At 49.7% G+C, this 24,005-nt stretch overlaps 1 protein-coding gene across 2 annotated transcripts in view; it reads right to left on the bottom strand.

The window, feature by feature from the left end:
* Positions 1-24,005, bottom strand: part of TSNAXIP1 (translin associated factor X interacting protein 1) — a 485,291-nt gene that overhangs the window by 90,508 nt on the left and 370,778 nt on the right. For both annotated transcript variants that reach the window (XM_063945278.1, XM_063945277.1), the window contains one exon: positions 4,993-5,102. In XM_063945278.1, coding sequence (XP_063801348.1) covers positions 4,993-5,102 — 110 coding nt within the window. The remainder of the gene's footprint in view (positions 1-4,992; positions 5,103-24,005) is intronic.

The raw sequence follows: 24,005 nt of genomic DNA, 5'->3' as shown, positions 1-24,005 counted from the left end.
GTTCTGCCCGGACCCAGTATATCTCACCAGCACAATAACACCAGTATTACTGCAGTGTGCCTTGTCATGCACAAATGGTGGAGGAAGGATGAGAATACTGGTGAAGGGAAATTTTGTATAGACACTGATATGCCCGTTGGTGAACGCAGACCTGATATTTTCTTCTTCTTTCTCTCCTCTAGAGATGTTTTTTTCTTTTTTTTGAGTTATGCTCATGGTACTCTACATTGCAAACACACAACAGTTAAATTAAGATACAAATTTGTGTTCCCTACAGGAAAAGGAGGTCTGGAAGGCGAAGGGATATGGTCAAGAGTCCTCAGGACTTTGGACAGATGGACACGGTAAGCCAGTGGCCCCCAGATCATATTTCCCAAGCCTAGCTGAGGCAGCACACGGTCTGACTCATCTAGGTAAAGAAGGTATGTGCAAGCTGGTAAGAGCCTACTGGAGTGCACCAGGGTTCTCTTCTCATGCAGGTAAGAAAGCAATGACCTGTCTTACTTGCTTGAGGAAGAATATTGGTAGGGCAATACCAACAGAGCCATCCCATATCCCTCCTGCAGACGGACCTTTTCAGGTAATACAAAACGACTTCGTACAGTTAACACCCTTTAGGAATTATTGTTATGTATTGGTGTGCACTGATGTATTCTCAAACTGGGTAGAGGCATTTCCTGCCACCACAGATGCTGCTGTGTTTACTGCAAAAACAATTGTGCAGAAATGTGTGTGTAGATAATGGTACACCTAGGAGTAGGAGTAGGAGCAAAGTGATACTGGACTATTGTGGTCATAGACACTGCCACTAGTATTATGTAGCATCGGAACCACTCCCAGATCTTCACTTAACGAATCACCCTCTTCGAAGTTTTTGTTTTTGTGTCTTTTTGTTTTTCTTGGTAGACAACCTCATGTCATGATTGATCTGCACAATGATCACAAATACACCAATGAGGTGACAGAACAGTACCTTATCGAGATGAGCCAGCATTTGAGAACTTGCAAAAGAACTTGAAACTGTTGATTCCTGGTATGCCAAATACTAACTGTCTTGATTGTGAACCAAGAGACTGTATGATTGTTCTTACGCTCAGGTTGCCTAATAGACAGGTGGGAAGGACCATACCAAGTTTTGTTGACAGCACTATCCCAGTGAAAGTAGCCGAGAGAGAGACTTGGGTCCACGATTCCCATTGCAGGAAAGTCGGTAGTCCGGAAGGAACTCATAAATGGAGTGAGATCGCAAAAGTATCACCAGAGAGTCTGTTCCGTGAAGACTGAGAGGCGGCACTGTTGAACACTACCTGAGTGTACTAAAGGATTACAGAAAGACCAGTCGTTGTAATTCATTTGCTATGAACAAGAGTTGTTTTGTTCTATTTCTCTTTTCTCTCTTTCCCGCTGATAAACATTTTTTTCAGGACATTCTATTTTTGCAAGGTTTTTCATGAGGATTCGAGTGTGGGACTGAAACTGGTTCTGGAGGAAGGAGTGATTTCCTTATAGGATCCCAGGATTAGCCTATCAGTTTGTTAAAGCCAAAGAAAATCAAAGGTCTAGTAGTTACGGAGTTCGGAAGTAACGTGATAGGCTATTGTCTGAGGAATACTGTATTTTGTAGTTATTGTGACCCCATATTTGAAGATGAGAGCATCCAGAGATGTCAGTCTAGCAATAAGGTGACAGACATCCCTTGATTGATTACCACTCACTAGTGGGTAAGGTCTTAAACCAAGCGGAATGTTGGATGTGCTCTAAGACAAAAAGATGCAGGATTAGTGCCATATTTTTTTTAGAGTTAGCTGAGGTACTTGAATTACATGGAAGGGGGAGGGGACCGGTGGACAAAGAATATAATATAACTAGACCCCCTAGCCTTAAGATCCACCAGTACCATAGATATATCCTTGGTATGTTTAAATCTCACCAATTTCAGGAAATTGGGAGGTAATCAGGAACAATCAGACAATGGCTATTCACACATAGCAGATAAAGAGCTCATTAATATATGTGGAAGAAAGGTTTATGAGTGGCTCTCCCCGAACTCTGAAGGTTTATGTTATTTAGGAAGGACACTACTTATAACGCTTGTTCAATGATGAAACAGACCTAGCATACGTTCCAGAAATGGAAACAATGTTCAGAAAATGTTAGGAATATGTAAATCATGAAAATTTTATGTCACTTTCACGATTTGCTTGTGTTTTTTCCCTCTACCCAGCAGAACCTCAATCGAATCCGAACATCAGTGTAGGTACATGTATGTTTGAAATGTTCGTCCAAATCAGACATTATAGGCCAAAGCACTGTCCCAGCATACTCTTTAGGTTGTTGTTCCACACCCAACCAGTGGTCCCGTGACCGCCGAGTGCATATAGAGGATGTCTCCCTGTCTTCCCCAAATATAGTCAAATGTCTGATTTGCGAAATGAATACATACGTGTGTCTAGGTCACCGATTGTTGTTTGAAATATTTTTCTAATGTTAATAATTTATGGCAGTTATTGTTTACTGCCAAAGGGTGGACTGTCAAAGTCAAAAAAATATTACATAGAGAGAACATACAGACTCCACACATTATGAGTCACTAAGCTCGCAAATACGTGCACCGAGCACAGCAATATATGGTAACATATGTATTTACACAGACATGCCACAAAGATATATTCAACACATATTTCATACAGCACATAATTTGAACATATCAAGCGCCAGACATCATAATGTTTTAAATTATATAATGGAGTAACGTCATGTATGTGTATTATAGGAGCGGAGCAAGATGGACATGTCGTGTTTGGTGTCACAGTAACCAGATTAATGTGTAGATTCATTTGATGCCTGTTATTAAGTTGTAGTACTTTGCCGTTAGTAGATATGATTAAATGTATGAAAGCTAAAATCGCTCTTATTAGAACAATGGATTTCCTGGAAGACAACATGCCTGACCAGTGGCTATCTCCTGTAATTACACCATCAAGGCTGGACGTTGCTTGCATATGAACTGACCAGTGACTCATCATGAATGAGAATGTTCCCTCCCCTAGACTAGTAACAAGAGATCTGTATACGCCCCCAAGAGACTCAGTGTATAGGTGATCACACACAGTGTTATGAACCATAAGCAGTGGTTCATTCCTGTTTGTATTCTGTTTATTTATTTCATGTATTGTAGTTCTGTTTGCATGCCAGGATTTCCATTGTATTTGTTTAGAAGACTCTTGTTGGCCGCCGGTGGTGAGTCGGTGTAATTGCAGCCTGTTTCTATGTGTTAAGACTCACCTGTCTGATAGTTGATCATTATGTGGTGAGACTCTGTACTGCAATCTGGCTCTGGCCTGTGTTACTCTCACCTGCAGCTATTTTGGTCATTACAGTGTGCCTGGCCTCTAGCCATCCTGATTGGGGCGTGTTCCCTTATTACCTAGCTAGCTATGCAGTTCTGAGCTGGTGATAGATGTTCTGTTAAGATACCGGTATGTTCCTGATTAGTGTCTTGTCCAGTATAGCATCTGTGTCCAGGCCCTGTCTGATACTGGAATCCTGTGTACTCAGCTCTGTCAGAGTCTGGAGCTTCTTGTGAGCTGCTTCCTGCCCTGGATGGTTCCTGTCCTGGAATCCTGAGTTACAGTCAACCTTTGATCCTGTAGTCTTGAGTCCTGGTGTCCGGAAGCCTGTTGTTGGAATCCTTCCAGCTTTCCATTCCTGTGAGCCTGTGTCTGCGGCCTCGAGGTTCCCGTTCTCCTGCCTGTATATTAGCTCCGGTGTTGTGAGTAGTGGCTTTGCCGCACCTTACGGCCTTGGCCGTATCTGTCTGTTATTTTACTTTGGTGTTTTCTGCGGAGGTCTCTGCTTTGGCTGTCCTCACTTGTATACGACAGTGTCATGTAGGCGTGTGGGCAGCATTGCCTTTTGTTGTTATTTGTACTTTTGTTTGAGTTCTGTAGTTGCCCCTAACTCGGGTTTCTGTTTAGTTAGAGGTTCCCCTTGTTCTTGCCCCGTCTCAGTTTACGCCTTGTCTCCAACTAAGGCCGGGGGGCATCGGAATTGGGCAGACTTAATCCACCCTTCAAACGCGGCTGCCGTGGGCCCAAGCAAACATAGTCTCGCAGGTGTAGACTGACCACGCGGGTGGAACAACGGAGTCAGGGTTCTGTAGGGGTTGCTGCTGAACTCCGTTCCCACTCCAGCATTACGTTCCAGTACTTGAGGCTCATCCGCGCAGTTTCTGGAGTACCAAGTACAGTGAACGAAACACATAGAGCCGGCTGTTTTTTCCTGTTTGTCCCAGATGATGGTGGAGATGATGTCTGTCCAGTGGCTGCATGATTTTACTGAGAGAGAGTGATATGGAGTGGAGACTTTATTTGAGCAAAATATGGTAATTGTATCACTGGCCATGTATGTATTTGAATTAGTTTGTAATAACTGCTTACTGTGTAAATAGTAACCATGTAACTATATATATATATATATACTGTACATTGTGATATATTGAATACATATCCTTTTAATAACAAATATATACATCAATGAGCTTTGGAACTCAGATAATGTGTGAGTGTATTGTTTTCTCTTATGGGATGCAGTGTTTTGCAATGTATAGCGCACATTCACAACACATGGTAATAAGATGCGCAGGCGTCCACAGTATATATTAGAGCTGGCAATTTAAATATTTGTTAGAAAGCAATTTGAATTGAACACCCCCCTCTCTCCCACTCACATACTTACCCTGTTTCTGGTGGCTCAGCAGGTCCTCCACTTTTCCAGCTAGGTCTGTCCTGTCACACTAGAAGCACGCAGCAGTGTCCTGGCTCCCACTGCACATGCATGTTGGAGGTGGGACACACCTTACAGAATAATTTTTATGTATCTAATAGTATACATTGTACAGAATACCTATACAGTATGGAGAAGCAAGTGCAGATAAATTGTTTCTGACAAAGTTTTCTTGTTTTATTTTATATACAGTTGGAATATCCTTACCTGAACTGTTCTCGTGTCAGTAAACCATCATTTGAGCTATCAGCAATGGTAAGTTCTTTCAGAAGGTAAGTATGAATATGGAGCAAAGCAGAGTACAAATTTTCTTCCACCTGTAAAACAGACCTGTCATCTTAATAATATACAGTATAAAGCCGTCACAAATCCAAATCCACATAGCAGTCTAATAATCCTTTCACACTGAGTCTCTGACCCGGGATATTGCTGGGGAAACCTAGTTCCTTGTATGGTGTGAAATGGTCAACCCGGGTTGTGTGCCCTGGGAATCTGAACCTGACCAGATAACCCTGCTCCCAGGACACTACTGGCAGAGTGGACACTGGGCACTCCCCGCATCCAGGTCTGAGGAGCACTGTAGAAGGACACACCACAGTGCAGCATTCGTTAGCTGGAAGGGTTCCATTGAGGTGAGGACTTGATAAAATGATTGGACTGGACACCTACACCTGGAGAGTATGGTTTAATGCTGCTAAGTGGCACTGGGTCATCCACTATCTCACTGTCAGCCCTGTCTCAGTCACCGACTATCTCTCTGTCACCCCTGCCTCAGTCACCCACTTTCACCCTGTCACCCACTATCTCCCTGTACCCTTGGTGGTACAATTGTGAGGCCACACCCCTTTATTGTGAGCCCACACCCCTTTTTGCGACAAACACCTTCGGCGGGCGCTGTCCCTTTAAAAAATGTATCCCATCAAGGGGCACCAACATTTATATTTACTTACCAAAAAAAATAAGCTCGGCCGGTCCGGGGTAATGTTCAAAAGCCCGGATCGAACCTGGGATTTCAGTGTAAAAGAGCCCGCAGGGGTTAAAGTTGGGGGAACGAGATTCCACCACCTGTAATGGTAGGGGGAACTAGTCCCACCATCTCCATTGCCCTGCACAGTAATTCCAACAGAAAAGCCCACCCCATCATCTGTGTCAATCGATGATACAGGCGGCACTAGTGTTGATGATGAGCTGAAGCCACCTACTCCTTCCTCAGGTCCTGGTGCCTCCATGGTCCTCCTCCATGAGTATATGAGATACGCGTTGGGTATGCCGGCAGGGGGGCGAGCGCAACGAAGTCCCTTTGTGGGCTCATAGAAACATAGAATTTGACAGCAAATAAGAACCACTTGGCCCATCTAACCTTCCCCTTTTTTTACCATATTTTTTAATCTCAAACCTTATTTGATCCTTATTTCATGTAAGGATATCCTTATGTCTATCCCGTTGCTCTGCTGTCTACTGTCCCTGCGCTCGCCACAGGTTCTATTCCCACACTATGGGTGTCGTCAGGGCCGGCTCTAGGCATGTTCGAATAGAGCGGCCGCGCAGGGCGCCACCCTTAATGGGCGCCACGCGCTGGCGCCGCCATATTCGATGCTGGAGCCGGCCCTGTGTGTGTGCTGCTGCAGCATTTGGCGGTCGCGCTGTGTATGCGCGCTGCGCGGCGCCGGTATCTAACGTCAGACGCCGGCGCCGCGCATAGCCCGCCTGCACAAGTGGCCGCCCGCCCGCCCGCCAGCCCGGACCCAGGCTCAGGCTCACTCGCCCGGCCTCCCGCCCGCCCGCCAGCGCTCCCACACAGGCGGACAGCAGTACTCCTCCCCAGCGCCGCAGGTATTTTTTTTTTTGGGGGGGGGGAGAACCGCACTGTGGGGGCATTTCTGGCACACAGGGGGCATTTTTGGTTATGTGGGGGCATTTCTGGCACTGTGGGGGCATTTCTGGCTCTGTGGGGGGCATTTCTGGCACTGTGGGGGCATTGCATATCTGGCTCTGTGGGGGCATATTTGGCACTGTGGGGGCATATCAGGCACTGTGGGGACATATCTGGCCCTGTGGGGGCATATCAGGCACTGTGGGGGCATATCTGGCACTGTGGGGGCATATCTGGCACTGTGGGGACATATCTGGCACTGTGGGGACATATCTGGCACTGTGGGGGCATTTCTGGCACTGTGGGGGCATTTACCTGGCTCTGTGGGGGCATTTATCTGGCACTGTGGGGGCATTTCTGGCACTGTGGGGGCATTTCTGGCACTGTGGGCATATCAGGCACTGTGGGGACATATCTGGCACTGTGGGGACATATCTGGCACTGTGGGGGCATATCTGGCACTGTGGGGACATATCTGGCACTGTGGGGACATATCTGGCACTGTGGGGGCATTTCTGGCACTGTGGGGGCATTTATCTGGCTCTGTGGGGGCATTTATCTGGCACTGTGGGGGCATTTCTGGCACTGTGGGGGCATTTCTGGCACTGTGGGCATATCAGGCACTGTGGGGACATATCTGGCACTGTGGGGACATATCTGGCACTGTGGGGGCATATCTGGCACTGTGGGGGCATATCTGGCACTGTGGGGACATATCTGGCACTGTGGGGGCATTTCTGGCACTGTGGGGGCATTTATCTGGCTCTGTGGGGGCATTTATCTGGCACTGTGGGGGCATTTCTGGCACTGTGGGGGCATTTCAGGCACTGTGGGGACATATCTGGCACTGTGGGGGCATATCTGGCACTGTGGGGACATATCTGGCACTGTGGGGACATATCTGGCACTGTGGGGACATATCTGGCACTGTGGGGGCATTTCTGGCACTGTGGGGGCATTTATCTGGCTCTGTGGGGGCATTTATCTGGCTCTGTGGGGGCATTTATCTGGCACTGTGGGGGCATTTCTGGCACTGTGGGGGCATTTCTGGCACTGTGGGGGCATATCAGGCACTGTGGGGACATATCAGGCACTGTGGGGACATATCAGGCACTGTGGGGACATATCAGGCACTGTGGGGGCATATCTGGCACTGTGGGGACATATCTGGCACTGTGGGGGCATTTATCTGGCTCTGTGGGGGCATTTATCTGGCACTGTGGGGGCATTTATGTATCAGGCACCGTGGGGGCATTTATGTATCAGGCACCGTGGGGGCATTTATGTATCAGGCACCGTGGGGGCATTTATGTATCAGGCACCGTGGGGGCATTTATGTATCTGGCATCGTGGGGGCATTTATGTATCCTGCATCGTGGGGGCATTTATGTATCCTGCACCGTGGGGGCATTTATGTATCATGCACCGTGGGGGCATTTATGTATCAGGCACCGTGGGGACATTTATGTATCTGGCACCGTGGGGGCTTTTATGTATCTGGCACCGTGGGGGCATTTATGTATCTGGCACCGTGGGGGCATTTATGTATCTGGCACTGTGGGGGCATTTCTTGCACTGTGGGGACATTTCTTGCACTGTGGGGGCATATCTTGCACTGTGAGGGCATTAATGTATGTGGCACTGTGGGGGCATATCTGCGCTGTGGGGGCATTTATCCATCTGGAACTGTGTGGCCATTTATGTAGCTGGCACTGCTGGGGGGCATGTCACGTGTAGCTGGCACTGCTGGGGGGCATGTCATGTGTAGCTGGCACTGCTGGGGGGCATATCATGTAGTGTTCCCGCTAGGCGTCTGTGGCTGGGCAGTGTGTCTCAGTGCTCTACCTGGCGCAATGTGTCTAACGTGCTCTTATAGGAGGTTCTACCTGGTGCAATGTGTATTAGCTGCACTACTGTGTGGTGTAATGTGAATTGCCACTATAATGTGGCTACGCACCTTCCCCACGAAGTAACTCCCCTAAATTTTTGCTGCGCGCCTTCGGCGCGCACTGTCCATGCTTTAGCGTGTGGAAATGGGAACAACAAGCATTACAGTATGTACATCATTTTGCCCACCTAACTTAAAAATGTGCCCTCCCTGTGATCAGCAACCTGCCCTAAAAAGTGAACACTAGCACGTGTAGCTGGCACTGCTGGAGGGCATGTCATGTGTAGCTGGCACTGCTGGGGGACGAGACCACGCCCACTTTTTCAGGAGGCCACGCCCACTTTCCCAAGAGCGTGCGCGCCTTCGGCGCGCGCATGGGGGGGGGGGGGGGCACTTTTACATTTTCTCGCTCAGGGTGCTAGTAGGCCTGGAGCCGGCCCTGGGTGTCGTGGACAACCACAAGTAGGAATAGTCCTGGGCCCCCTGCCAGCATTCTGGCGTCGGTATGCTGATCGCCAGTATCCTGACTGCCGGGATGGTGACTACATCGCTAAGAGACACTTGAAGAGATTTTTCAGTTTATTTAACAGTTGCTCCCTCAATTCCTAAATGATTGACACCTTGTGTTTCATTTTTAGTTAAATTTGTGTAATTGAATCAGTCAGTGTCACTGCAACCCTTATCTCCTGTGTATATTCAAAATAAGCTCTATGGGGTGGATAAAGGACAAGATGAGACACCACTGTCCTTTTTAGGCTTCTATGCAATGGCAACAAGAATGTGAACAAGAAACAGACATTGCATTAGTGGCTAAACAAAGTGGCACACTTACAGAACACAGAGAACTGGTGAGGAAGGAAAGCATTTTGGGGGTAATTCAGACCTGATCGTAGCAGTAAATTTGTTAGCAGTTGGGCAAAACCATGGGGATCATTCCGAGTTGTTCGCTCGTTGGCGATTTTCGCTATACTGCGATTAGTCGCTTACTGCGCATGTGCAAGGTTCGCAGAGCACATGCACTTAGTTATTTTACACAAAAGTTAGGTATTTTACTCACGGCATAACTAAGCTTTTTCATCGTTCTGGTGATCGTAGTGTGATTGACAGGAAGTGGGTGTTTCTGGGCGGAAACTGGACGTTTTCTTGGAGTGTGCGAAAAAACGCTGGTGTTTCTGGGAAAAACGCGGGAGTGTCTGAAGAAACGGGGGAGTGTCTGGCCGAACGCTGGGTGTGTTTGTAACGTCAAACCAGGAACGAAACTGACTGAACTGATCGCAATGTAGGAGTAAGTCTGGAGCTACTCAGAAACTGCTATGAAATTTTTATTCGCAATTCTGCTAATCTTTCGTTCGCAATTCTGCTATGCTAAGATACACTCCCAGAGGGCGGCGGCTTAGCGTGTGCAATGCTGCTAAAAGCAGCTAGTGAGCGAACAACTCGGAATGAGGGCCCATGTGCACTGCAAGGGGGGGGGGGGGCAGATGTAATATGTGCAGAGAGAGTTAGATTTGGGTGGGATGTGTTCAAACCGAAATCCAAATTGCAGTGTAAAAATAAAGCAGCCAGTATTTACCCTGCACAGAAACAAAATAACCCACCCAAATCTAACTCTCTTTGCACATGTTATATCTGCCACACCTGCAGTGCACATGGGTGGTCATTCCGAGTTGTTCGCTAGCTGCTTTTAGCAGCATTGCAAACGCTAGGCTGCCGCCCTCTGGGAGTGTATCTTAGCTTAGCAGAATAGCGAACGAAAGATTAGCAGAACTGCTACTAAATATTTTCTTGCAGTTTCTGAGTAGCTCCAGACCTACTCCTAGATTGCGATCAGCTCAGTCCGTTTAGTTCCTGGTTTGACGTCACAAACACGCCCTGCGTTCAGCCAGACACTCCCCATTTCTCCAGACACTCCCACGTTTTTCCCTGACAAGCCTGCGTTTTTTAGCACACTTCCGGAAAACGCTCAGTTACCACCCAGAAACGCCCCTTTCCTGTCAATCATTCACCGATCAGCAGTGCGCCTGAAAAGCGCCGCACGAACACCAGCAAATCTACTAAGTTTTGTGTTAAATAACTTAGTGCATGCGCTCTGCGTACCATGCGCATGCGCATTTAGCAACAAATCGCAGCATATCGAAAATCGGCAACAAGCGAACAACTCGGAATGACCACCATGGTTTTGCCCAACTGCTAACAAAATTGTTGCTGCGATTAACTCTGAATTACCCCCTTTGTGCAATCCCACCATAATGACCACGCTCTCTCCACTCTCTACTATGCCTCTTTAAATGGAGTAAGGAGACATAAGCACAAAAGTCATCATAGGAAGAATTGCATATGAATTTTTTGCAGTGGGGAGGAGGGGGTTGAGGCAGCACAAAGTGCGCTTTTATCTAATTTTACATGAGCTCCAGTTTCACCAGATGTTAAAACATGTGAGGCAGACACAAATTGCAAATGTGGTCCCCACATCTATTACTGTCCCATAGGAAGAGACCTCTGACATTCATCTATCAGTGCCACTACCCTAACTACTGTACCAAAAAACAATTCCAAACTACATTAACTTTTGGCAATAACTGTAAAACATTGTTTCACTAAAATGAAGTAGTGCCCCCATAACAATGAAAGAAGTAATGCCTTGTAAAAATTGTCTTTTAATTACTTTTTCTTAGTTCTTACAAGCATGTAGCTCATACGGGTGGCACTGGGATACAGACAACTATTCTCCCTCTTGGGGTGTCCGCAAGGGGCCCTTTTGTGCTCACCCCGCTGCCGGCATTCCAGCGGTCGGGATCCCGGCGCCGGTATATCATAGTACACCCAGCTCATACAGCATACAGTTTTTTATTCAGTGACAAGAAGGGAAAATGAGGCAAGCAATGGCACAGAGACAAGATTTAAGAGGGTAGAGGCAGGAGAGAGGAAGACCAGAGAAGAGGTTGCAAAAGTCCATGCAGGAGATGACTAGGACATGAATAAGAGATTTGGTGGCATCCATGGTAGACTCCAGTTTGACCTACTGTAGCTCACCTGTCAGACTCATGTTCTTTTGTTTGTTTAATAATGCACTAGCAAACCGTATGCTTTCTTCTTCAGGATTCATAGGGCTACACAGGGAGGACATTGGGGTTGTAGGTGAGGTATGAGAGTCCAGGCACCAAACAGTTAAGCTTACCGGCTTTCCAGAATGTTTGGCTCCTCTCCCCTATTACCCCACATCCATGGTCAGGCAGGCTAGTTTTTTGTTAGTGCCAGCTGGAAGCTGGGATGCACCATTACATGGGGCTGCTATAGCAGCCCTATGCTTTAAATTTTAAAAGATTTCTTTCTCTGACCTTGTCAGCACTGTAAATTTGCAGACTTCAGGGTAGCACTCCAGCACCCCCTGCTGGCACCGAAACTCCCGCACAGCCAAAGCCAAGGCGGGTACTTGTGGCAGGGGCTGCACACCGCATCTACCACCGCTCGCTATGGGGACCCCAGGACTGCATGGCTGTCATATGGGGGCAGGTAAGAGGGTCCCATCTTAAAGGACCCGCATTTAAATTGTGGTCCGCCTCGTGTCTCGGAAAAAGGACCGCGGCACCGGTGTGGACACTGGCTCCGGTCAGTGATTCCACTAGACCACCATGGCATATAAGGCACAGGTTTTAGTGTACCAGAGGTTCTCAAACGCGGTCCTCAAGGCACTCCAATGGTCCAGGTTTTAGGTATATCCATGGCTCAGCACAGATGGTTAAATCAAATTGACTGAGGCGCTAATTACGTCACCTGTCGCTAAGCATGGATAATCTTAAAACCTGGACCGTTGGTGTGCCTTGAGGACTGCGTTTGAAAACCACTGGTGTATACACTAAATTTATAAAATACCTGGGGTGAAAGATCAGCAAAGGGAGGTGGTGCTTAATATGCTTTGGGTGTCAGTCTACTGCAGATTTCCCGCTCCTAAACTGTAAACATCATTCACTCCATCCATCAGAGACCAGAGCAGCCATCTTCAGCATGCAGCAAGCAAAGTCTACCGACACGCTGGGCTCAGTCTCCCTGGAGCAATGTTTTTACAAACACTTATATCGTACCTGCTTTCAAAAACAGGCTGAGTAGTTGATTCAAGTGTTTGTTGCAGTCATATTATTGTGTATTTATCTGCATCGTGTGTAACTTGTGCTAGTTCTGCTGTCTGTTTTATTTTCTCTCTGATTATATATATATTATAAGGGAACGGTCGTGCCCTTATATTAAGGCTGAATCGAACAAACGGAATTCTCCCATAGGGAACTTCTGAGATGGGGGCATGGTGTTTGTGGGGCTACAACTCAAAAGTGATTGGATGTACCGAGCTGAAATTTGGCATGGGCGCGTAGAATCGTCACCCAGTGCTGCATGCCAAATTTCAGGGCAAAATAATAAAAAATGAGGAATTGGGATTGACCTAAAGTTTCAACTGTCAGTTTTTTCTGCGACTTCCTGTTTGGCTTTTGAGGATGGTTTTCCCATATAGTCTATGGAAAGATTTTTGGGAAGGCATAACTCAGGGTAGAGGACAAAGAAAGACTTGGGGTTTGTTTTATTATATAGAGTATGTCCCAGTGTAGTGCCTTTTGGGGTTGTGGTTTTTCAGAAAGTTATAATTTTTTTTTAATTTAGGAAAATATGCCCCATTTTAAAGATAGGGCTTTTCAATTTGTTGCGCCTGCGCAGTGGCCGCCAGCAGGGGGTGTACGCAGAGAGGCTTCATATGAGTGTACAGTTATGGCTGACTTTGAAGCCAGCCCAGACCCCTCGCCGCAGCCACCAGCATGCTCAGTTACAGGCACACAGCAGCTTTCAGACTTGAGGAGCAGAGCCAGAGGCGGATTTGCCGCTATGTACCCAAGGCACTCGCTTAGGGCCCGGCTAGTACCAGCGGTCCGGGCGCGGCATCCGTCGATGATAGAGCAGCGCTGCACATTAAAAGTACATCTGAGAAGGCAAGGACTCAGCAGGCTGTCGGCGCACACGATCGGACAGCTGCCGCTGGAAGCCTGCACCTGCTCGCCCACAGTATGCTCTGTCAGTCACAGACGGGGCGGATTATATGAGGAGCGATACAGGCGGTCGTCCTGGGACCCCCTCACGCTGTCACACATAATCGATCACAGGCACTGCCTCACTTGGCCTCCAGGAGCCGACCGCCGCCTCTCCGTCTCTTTTGAGAGTTCTCTGGCAGAATCAGGGAGGCGCCGCCAGCAGGATTCCGGACGTGCGGCCCCCTCCCTCAGCAGCCGCTTCATAGTGACTTCTCCAAGTTGCCGCCAGGTTATGCACTGCCTGGACCTCCTCCACAGCACGGCTCTATTCTCTACAGTGTGCCTGCTACGTTCCCTAACAGGAGACCCGGCCAGCACAGCTCGTCTCTCTAGCAGTCCTCGCACGGTCAGTGAGTCCCCTTTCATAAATTCTCCTCTGGGGTCTCAAATGTCTCAAGCTAACAGCTACCTCAAAGCTGGAGCAAGTGGGGGGAGGGGGTATAACTTACCCTACATGTGGTCCCACGCCCCATCTCCAGGTGTGTGTGTGTGTGTGTGTGTGTGTGTGTGTGTGTGTGTGTGTGTGTGTGTGTGTATACAGGATGAGTATCCCTTATCCAAAATGCTTGGGACCAGAGGTATTTTGGATATCGGATTTTTCCGTATTTTGGAATAATTGCATACCATAATGAGATATCATGGTGATGGGACCTAAATCTAAGCACAGAATGTATTAATGTTTCATATACACCTTATACACACAGCCTGAAGGTCATTTTAGCCAATATTTTTTATAACTTTGTACATTAAACAAAGTGTGTATACATTCACATAATTCATTTATGTTTCATATACACCTTATACACACAGCCTGAAGGTCATTTAATACAATATTTTTTAATAACTTTGGGTATTGAGTCATCAAAAAACAAAGTTTTCACTATCTCACTCTCACTCGAAAAAGTCCATATTCCGGAATATTTGGATATGGGATACTCAACCTGTATATATATATATATATATATATACACACACACACACACACACACACACACACACACACACACATATACACACCACCACTCATATGGGTATGGGAGGTGAGATGCCTGCTAGTGCTGCCATTGCAGAAGAGCAGTAGAGCTCCACAATCATTGTGTGGGGGGTTGGGGGGAGAAAATAAGATTTTACTCACCGGTAAATCTATTTCTCGTAGTCCGTAGTGGATGCTGGGAACTCCGTAAGGACCATGGGGAATAGACGGGCTCCGCAGGAGACTGGGCACTCTAAAAGAAAGATTAGGTACTATCTGGTGTGCACTGGCTCCTCCCACTATGACCCTCCTCCAGACCTCAGTTAGGATACTGTGCCCGGAAGAGCTGACACAATAAGGAAGGATTTTGAATCCCGGGTAAGACTCATACCAGCCACACCAATCACACCGTATAACTCGTGATACTACACCCAGTTAACAGTATGAAATATAACTGAGCCTCTCAACAGATGGCTCAACAATAACCCTTAGTTAGGCAATAACTACATACAAGTATTGCAGACAATCCGCACTTGGGATGGGCACCCAGCATCCACTACGGACTACGAGAAATAGATTTACCGGTGAGTAAAATCTTATTTTCTCTGACGTCCTAGTGGATGCTGGGAACTCCGTAAGGACCATGGGGATTATACCAAAGCTCCCAAACGGGCGGGAGAGTGCGGATGACTCTGCAGCTCCGAATGAGAGAACTCAAGGTCCTCCTCAGCCAGGGTATCAATTTTGTAGAATTTAGCAAACGTGTTTGCCCCTGACCAAGTTGCAGCTCGGCAAAATTGTAAAGCCGAGACCCCTCGGGCAGCCGCCCAAGATGAGCCCACTTTCCTCGTGGAATGGGCTTTTACTGATTTAGGATGCGGCAATCCAGCCGCAGAATGCTCCAGCTGAATTGTGCTACAAATTCAGCGAGCAATATTCTGCTTAGAAGCAGGAGCACCTATTTTGTTGGGTGCCTACAGGATAAAAAGCGAGTCAGTTTTCCTGACTCCAGCCGTCCTGGAAATATAAATTTTTAAGGCCCTGACTACGTCCAGTAACTTGGAATCTTCCAAGTCCCTAGTAGCCGCAGCACTACAATAGGTTGGTTCAAGTGAAAAGCTGATACCACCTTAGGGAGAAACTGGGGACGAGTCCTCAATTCTGCCCTATCCATATGGAAAATCAGATAAGGGCTTTTACATGACAAAGCCGCCAATTCTGACACACGCCTGGCCGAAGCCAAGGCCAATAACATGACTACTTTCCACGTGAGATATTTCAAATAGACAGTTTTAAGTGGCTCAGACCAATGTGATTTTAAGAAACTCAACACCACGTTGAGATCCCAAGGTGCCACAGGAGGCACAAAAGGGGGCTGAATATGTAGCACTCCCTTTACAAATGTCTGAACTCCAGACAGTGAAGCCAGTTTTTCTGGAAGAAAATCGACAGAGCCGAAATCTGGACCTTAATGGAACCCAATTTTAGGCCCATAGTCACCCCTGACTGTAGGAAGTGCAGAAAACGACCCAGCTGAAATTCCTCTGTTGGGGCCTTCCTGGCCTCACACCACGCAACATATTTTCCCCAAATACGGTGATAATGGTTTGCGGTTACTTCTTTCCTGGCTTTTATCAGCGTAGGAATGACTTCTTCCGGAATGCCCTTTTCCTTTAGGATCCGGAATTCAACCGCCATGCCGTCAAACGCAGCCACGGTAAGTCTTGGAACAGACAGGGCCCCTGCTGTAGCAGATCCTGTCTGAGCGGTAGAGGCCATGGGTCCTCTGATATAATTTCTTGAAGTTCTGGGTACCAAGCTCTTCTTGGCCCATCCGGAACCACGAGTATCGTTCTTACTCCTCGTTTTCTTATTATTCTCAGTACCTTTGGTATGAGAGGCAGAGGAGGGAATACATAAATAGACTGGTACACCCACGGTGTCACTAGAGCGTCCACAGCTATTGCCTGAGGGTCCCTTGACCTGGCGCAATATCTAGTTTTTTGTTTAGGCGGGACGCCATCATGTCCACCTGTGGCCTTTCCCAACGGTTTACCAACAGTTGGAAGACTTCTGGATGAAGTCCCCACTCTCCCGGGTGTAGGTCGTGTCTGCTGAGGAAGTCTGCTTCCCATTTGTCCACTCCCGGAATGAACACTGCTGACAGTGCTAAGACGTGATTTTCCGCCCATCGGAGAATCCTTGTGGCTTCTGCCATCGCCATCCTGCTTCTTGTGCCGCCCTGTCGGTTTACATGGGCGACTGCCGTGATGTTGTCTGATTGGATCAGTACCGGCTGGTTTTGAAGCAGAGGCCTTGCCAGACTTAGGGCATTGTAAATGGCCCTCAGTTCCAGAATATTTATGTGTAGGGACGACTCCTGACTTGACCAAAGTCCTTGGAAATTTCTTCCCTGTGTGACTGCCCCCCAGCCTCGAAGGCTGGCATCCGTGGTTACCAGGACCCAGTCCTGTATGCCGAATCTGCGGCCCTCTTGAAGATGAGCACTCTGCAGCCACCACAGTAGAGATACCCTGGTCCTTGGAGACAGGGTTATCAGCCGATGCATCTGAAGATGCAATCCCGACCACTTGTCCAAGAGGTCCCACTGAAAGGTTCTTGCATGGAACCTGCCGAATGGAATTTTGCTTCGTAAGAAGCTACCATTTTTCCCAGGACTCGTGTGCAGTGATGCACCGATACCTGTTTTGGTTTCAGGAGGTCTCTGACTAGAGATGACAGCTCCTTGGCTTTCTCCTGCGGGAGAAACACTTTTTTCTGTTCTGTGTCCAGAACCATCCCCAGGAACAGTAGGCGTGTGGTAGGAACCAGCTGTGACTTTGGAATGTATAGAATCCATCCGTGCTGTTGTAGCACTTCCCGAGATAGTGCTACTCCGACCAACAACTGCTCCTTGGACCTCGCCTTTATAAGGAGATCGTCCAAGTACGGGATAATTAAAACTCCCTTTTTTCGAAGGAGTATCATCATTTCTGCCATTACCTTGGTAAAGACCCTCGGTGCCGTGGACAGTCCAAACGGCAGTGTTTGGAATTGGTAATGGCAATCCTGTACCACAAATCTGAGGTACTCCTGGTGAGGATGGTAAATGGGGACATGTAGGTAAGCATCCTTGATGTCCAGGGATACCATGTAATCCCCCTCCTCCAGGCTTGCAATAACCGCCCTGAGCGATTCCATCTTGAACTTGAATTTTTTTATGTATGTGTTCAAGGATTTCAAATTTAAAATGGGTCTCACTGAACCGTCCGGTTTCGGTACCACAAACAGTGTGGAATAGTAACCCCTTCCTTGTTGAAGTAGGGGCACCTTGACTATCACCTGCTGGGAATACAGCTTGTAAATTGCCTCTAGCACAGCCTCCCTGCCTGAGGGAGTTGTCGGCAAGGCAGATTTGAGGAAACGGCGGGGGGGAGACGCCTCGAATTCCAGCTTGTACCCCTGAGATACTACTTGAAGGATCCAGGGATCCACCTGTGAGCGAGCCCACTGATCGCTGAAATTTTTGAGGCGGCCCCCCACCGTACCTGGCTACGCCTGTGGAGCCCTCGCGTCATGCGGTGGACTCAGAGGAAGCGGGGGAAGAATTTTGATTCTGGGAACTGGCTGACTGGTGCAGCTTTTTCCCTCTTCCCTCGTCTCTGTGCAGAAAGGAAGCGCCTTTGACCCGCTTGCTTTTCTGAAGCCGAAAGGACTGTACCTGATAATACAGTGCTTTCTTAGGCTGTGAGGAAACCTGAGGTAATTTTTTTTTTCTCCAGCTGTTGCTGTGGATACGAGGTCCCAGAGACCATCCCCAAACAATTCCTCACCCTTATAAGGCTCTATGTGCCTTTTAAAGTCAGCATCACCTGTCCAGTGTCGGGTCTCTAATACCCTCCTGACAGAATGGACATTGCATTAAAAGCCGGCAAAATATCCCTCTGTGCATCCCTCATATATAAAACGACGTCTTATGTTCGCAAAATAGTATCCCTGTTTGACAGGGTTACAGACCACGCTGCAGCAGCACTATCTGCAGGTCTCAGTCTAGTACCTGAGTGTGTAAATACAGACTTCAGGAAAGCCTCCTGCTTTTTATCAGCAGGTACCTTCAAAGTGGCCGTATCCTAAGACAGCAGTGCCACCTTTTTTGACAAACGTGTGAGCGCCTTATCCACCCTAGGGGATATCTCCCAGCATAACTTATCCTCTGGCGGGAAAGGGTACTCCATCAGTAACTTTTTAGAAATTACCAGTTTCTTATCGGGGGAACCCACGCTTTTTCACACTTCATTCACTCATTTGATGGGGGAACAAAACACTGGCTGCTTTTTCTCCCCAAACATAAAACCCTTTTTTAGTGGTACTTGGGTTAATGTCAGAAATGTGTAACACATTTTTTATTGCCGGGATCATGTAACGATGTTCCTAGTGGATTGTGTATATGTCTCAACCTCGTCGACACTGGAGTCAGACTCTGTGTCGACATCTGTGTCTGCCATCTGAGGGAGCGGGCGTTTTTGAGCCCCTGATGGCCTTTGAGACGTCTGGGCAGGCGCGGGCTGAGAAGCCGGCTGTCCCATAGCTGTTACGTCATCCAGCCTTTTATGTAAGGAGTTGACACTGTCGGTTTATACCTTCCACCTATCCATCCACTCTGGTGTCGGCCCCACAGGGGGCGACATCACATTTATCGGCATCTGCTCTGCCATCACATAAGCCTCCTCATCAAACATGTCGACACAGCCGTACCGACACACCGCACACACACACAGGGAATGCTCTGACTGAGGACAGGACCCCACACAGCCCTTTGGGGAGACAGAGAGAGAGTATGCCAGTACACACCAGAGCGCTATATAATTTTGGGATTAACACTATATTGAGTGAATTTTTCCCAATAGCTGCTTATATATACAATATTGCGCCTAAATTTTGTGCCCCCCCTCTCTTTTTAACCCTTTGAGCCTGAAAACTACAGGGGAGAGCCTGGGGAGCTGTCTTCCAGCTGCACTGTGAAGAGAAAATGGCGCCAGTGTGCCGAGGGAGAAGCCCCGCCCCTTTTTCAACTGACTTTCTCCCGCTTTTTCTGGAATACTGGCAGGGGTAATTTTACATCTATATAGCCTCTAGGACTATATATGATGTAGATTTGCCAGCCAAGGTGTCATATATTGCCCTCAGGGCGCCCCCCCCAGCGCCCTGCACTTTCAGTGACCGGAGTGTGAAGTGTGCATGAGGAGCAATGGCGCACAGCTGCAGTGCTGTGTGCTACCTTGGTGAAGACCGAAGTCTTCTGCCGCCGATTTTCCGGACCTCTTCTTGCTTCTGGCTCTGTAAGGGGGACGGCGGCGCGGCTCCGGGAACGAACACCAAGGCCAGTTCCATGCGGTCGATCCCTCTGGAGCTAATGGTGTCCAGTAGCCTAAGAAGCCCAAGCTAGCTGCAAGCAGGTAGGTTCGCTTCTTCTCCCCTTAGTCCCTCGATGCAGTGAGCCTCTTGCCAGCAGGTCTCACTGTAAAATAAAAAACCTAAAATAAACTTTCTTTCTAGGAGCTCAGGAGAGCCCCTAGTGTGCATCCAGCTCGGCCGGGCACAGAAATCTAACTGAGGTCTGGAGGAGGGTCATAGTGGGAGGAGCCAGTGCACACCAGATAGTACCTAATCTTTCTTTTAGAGTGCCCAGTCTCCTGCGGAGCCCGTCTATTCCCCATGGTCCTTACGGAGTTCCCAGCATCCACTAGGACGTCAGAGAAAGGGGGTATGGAAGGTGACTGCAGTAATGCACTGCCGTCAGTGAGGCGGGATGTGCAGCTGTCAGTGAGGCGGGGCTGTGCTGCTGTCAGTGAGGTGGAGATGTGCTGCTGTCAGTGAGGTGGAGATGTGCTGCTGTCAGTGAGGCGGAGATGCGCTGCTGTCAGTGAGGCGGGGCTGCACTGCTGTCAGTGAGGCGGGGCTGCGCTGCTGTCAGTGAGGCGGGGCTGCGCTGCTGTCAGTGAGGCGGGGCTGCTGTCAGTGAGGCGGGGCTGCGCTGCTGTCAGTGAGGCGGGGCTGCACTGCTGTCAGTGAGGCGGGGCTGCGCTGCTGTCAGTGAGGCGGGGCTGCGCTGCTGTCAGTGAGGCGGGGCTGCGCTGCTGTCAGTGAGGCGGGGCTGCGCTGCTGTCAGTGAGGCGGGGCTGCGCTGCTGTCAGTGAGGCGGGGTATGCGCTGCTAGTGAGGCGGGATGTGCAGCTGTCAGTGAGGCGGGGCTGTGCTGCTGTCAGTGAGGTGGGGATGCGCTGCTGTCAGTGAGGCGGGGCTGCACTGCTGTCAGTGAGGCGGGGCTGCGCTGCTGTCAGTGAGGCGGGGCTGCGCTGCTGTCAGTGAGGCGGGGTATGCGTTGCTAGTGAGGCGGGATGTGCCGCTGTTAGTGAGGCGGGATGTAAGGGGAATAAGTCAGGAATTAAAATATAGTGTTATGAATTGTTTGAGGGTGATAGGTATGTGATTCCGGCGCAAGGGATGCCGAATGTCAGTATACCGACATTGGCTTCCCGTGTGACAGAATTCCGGCTGGGAGACGAGCGCAATGAAGCACCTTGGGGGTTTGCTACGATCGCCACACTGCAGGCTTGGTGGCTGGACACCCACAGAGGGAGAATCACCTACTTCCGGCAGCGGTATAGTACCACTGTCGGGATCCCAACGGACGGTATTGTAACCGCACACCGTTTGAGTAACGGGGGGCCCCAAATTGGTGTTTTGCTTAGGGCCCCATGAGGTCTAAATCCGCCTCTGAGCGGAGTGGGGAGAGAAGGTGCACGGAGGGACCCGCAGCCGCCGGCATTCCCCATTATACTAATGATGAGTTAGTGACTCATAGTGCACCGAAGCCAGCCGCGGGCAGTAACAATGAGGGAAGCGGAGAAATTAGGCAGCCTGGCCAGTCTCCTCTGGCCATACTGCTTAATTTCTCTGCGGCCCTCATTGTTACTGCCGTGGCTGACTTCGGTGCACTATGAGTCACTAACTCATCATTAGTATAATGGGGAATGCCGGCGGCTGCGGGTCCCTCCGTGCCCCTACTCTCCCCGCTCCACTCCTCAAGTCTGAAAGCTGCTGTGTGCTTGTTGCTGCCGGGGACTAGTGTGATGTCAGATCCCCGGCGGGGATCGCAATGCTCAGGGACACATCCCGAGCTTTATACCAGAGCAGACGTGCCATTCCTGCAGCTCCGCCAAACAGGGCGGGCTATCCTGTGGCAGAATAAAGGTCCCAGCATCCCAGTTTTTGCTCCCCTGAGTGCCCCTGCTACATCCCCAGAAAGTAACACAAGGATTCCCCAGCGCAGTGATGCATCCAGGGCTCCCAAGCCGCCAGGGTGACTGCTAATACAGGAGCCTCCGGAAGCTTGGCGCTGGTTCATCACAGCACAGGCTCAGGCAGCCTTCTCTGCGGGAGGGACGGAGGAGACAGGAAGCCACCAGTGATCCATGAATCAGCTTTCTGTTCCTAGGAGTTGGCCGGGAGACTGGACACGATTGCGCAATAAATGCAAGCCATCAATTATTTCTCCTCGTTCAATTCCTGCTCCTGCCCCCCCCCCCCCCCCCATGCACGCTGCCCCCATGGTTCTCCCTTCTGCCTCTGACTTGGGCTGGTGCTGTTCTGTGACATTCTTCCCCCTTCTTTGCTGCAACTTGTCCGACACAGCTCTCCCTAGCAGCTGCTCCCTCCGAGGGTCTCCCTCCCCTCCCGCTGTCTGTCCGGCCACCCCCCTCCTCCCGGTGTGTGTCCGGCCACCCCCCCTCCCCTCCCCTCCCGCTGTGTGCCTGGCCACCCCTCCCTCCCCTCCCACTGTGTGCCCGGCCACCCCCCCTCCCCTCCCGCTGTGTGCCCGGCCACCCCCCCTCCCCTCCCGCTGTGTGCCCGGGCAATCCCCCTCCGGCTGTGTGTCCGGCCAATCCCCCCCCACACCCCGCTGTGTGTGTCCGGTCACCCCCTCCTGCTGTGTGTCCAGCCGCCATCCCCCCCTCCTGCTGTGTGTCCGGCCAATCCCCCCCCAACCCCGCTGTGTGTGTATTTTTTTGTCATATATTTCCGGCTCCCCTCCCACTGTGTGCACGCCGCTCCCCCCCGCTGTGTGCCCAGCTCCCCCGTTCCTCCCCCCTGTGCTGCGTGTCTGGCCACTCCCCCCTCCTCCCGCTGTGTGTCTGCCCCCCCTCCTCCCGCTGGAGTATAAGGACCAGGAGTATAAGGACCCTAGGCTGATAGCTGAGGGTCCCCTCTTTCCAGGGGTACCAGATTTTTGAAAATCGGTCCTAGGGAACCAGAGATATCCGACTTCAAAGCAGTGGTCCCCATCCAAGCCTGTTAATTGCTCTTCCCAGCCCTATATCTCGGGCTCTGTATGACTTAGAGTTTTTCTGAGGATACATTTCAAAAGCTGGGGCACTCCACTTTCGGTGGACACTAGCAGCTTGTCTTTAATATGTCCAGAACCAGAGATATCAGCATTCAAGCAGCTGGTCCCTGCTCAAGCTCCACACGCCTAATATGCAGTTTTATATATTTGTTGGTGGATTGCTCTGGCTCCTGAACTCTGATACCCAAGTCCTCAGTTCCTCCTGACAGGTGTTCCCAGTACCTCCTGATAGGTGGGGCACTCTAATTTTTATCCCATTCAAAGCTAAGAAATCTTTTTCCAGGGACTTGAGATATCTGCAGTCATGCAAGCTGCCCCCCACCAGAAAATAATGAAAATTAAGCCCACTCAACTATCGACCCCTCCCTTGTATATTAAACACACCATACCACTCTGGAAGTCATGTATCGGGGCCCCTTAATTCAGCCCAACGCCCCGTCTACAGATTAGTGATCTCCCTCCCGCCCCACCTGTGCAGTAAAGGAGTAATTAGCAGAAATGACTGCTCCAGGTCCTACATTCAGAGCGGAAGATAGTACACCCTCTACCGCCGCGGGACATCAAAGCTGCCGCTGATAGAACCCCCACCCATGGAGGATGGGTAGGGGCCCCAGTGTATTGCTGTGCCCAGGGGCCCACACTGCTGTTAAGACGGCCCTGATCACTAGATCCGAGCACCAGAAGTCCTAGGACATCGAGGCATAGACCGCACTTCAGCAGCACCATTTAGAGAACCAGTCCTCCACCAAGGTACCAGTAGAACAGCACTGGGTGAGTTCTGACAGCCCCCCCCCCCCCCCCGCTGTGTGCCCGGCTCCCACCCCTCCCGCTGTATGTCCGGCCACCCCCTCCCTCCGGCTCCCCCCCCCCCGTTCTGTGTGCCGGTTCCTGTCCTCGTTCTGGGTGCCCGGCTCCCCCGCTCCACCCCCCCCCCCCCCCCCCCCCATGCTGTGTTCTTGGCTCCCCCGCTTCTCCCCCTGTGCTTTGTGATAGAGATGAGCGGGTTC

Source organism: Pseudophryne corroboree, chromosome 11 (genome assembly GCF_028390025.1).
Source record: "Pseudophryne corroboree isolate aPseCor3 chromosome 11, aPseCor3.hap2, whole genome shotgun sequence".
Taxonomy (NCBI): Eukaryota; Metazoa; Chordata; class Amphibia; order Anura; family Myobatrachidae; genus Pseudophryne; species Pseudophryne corroboree.
The sequence above is the reverse complement of the archived record's forward strand: the minus strand, read 5'-3'. Positions and strand labels throughout refer to the sequence as shown.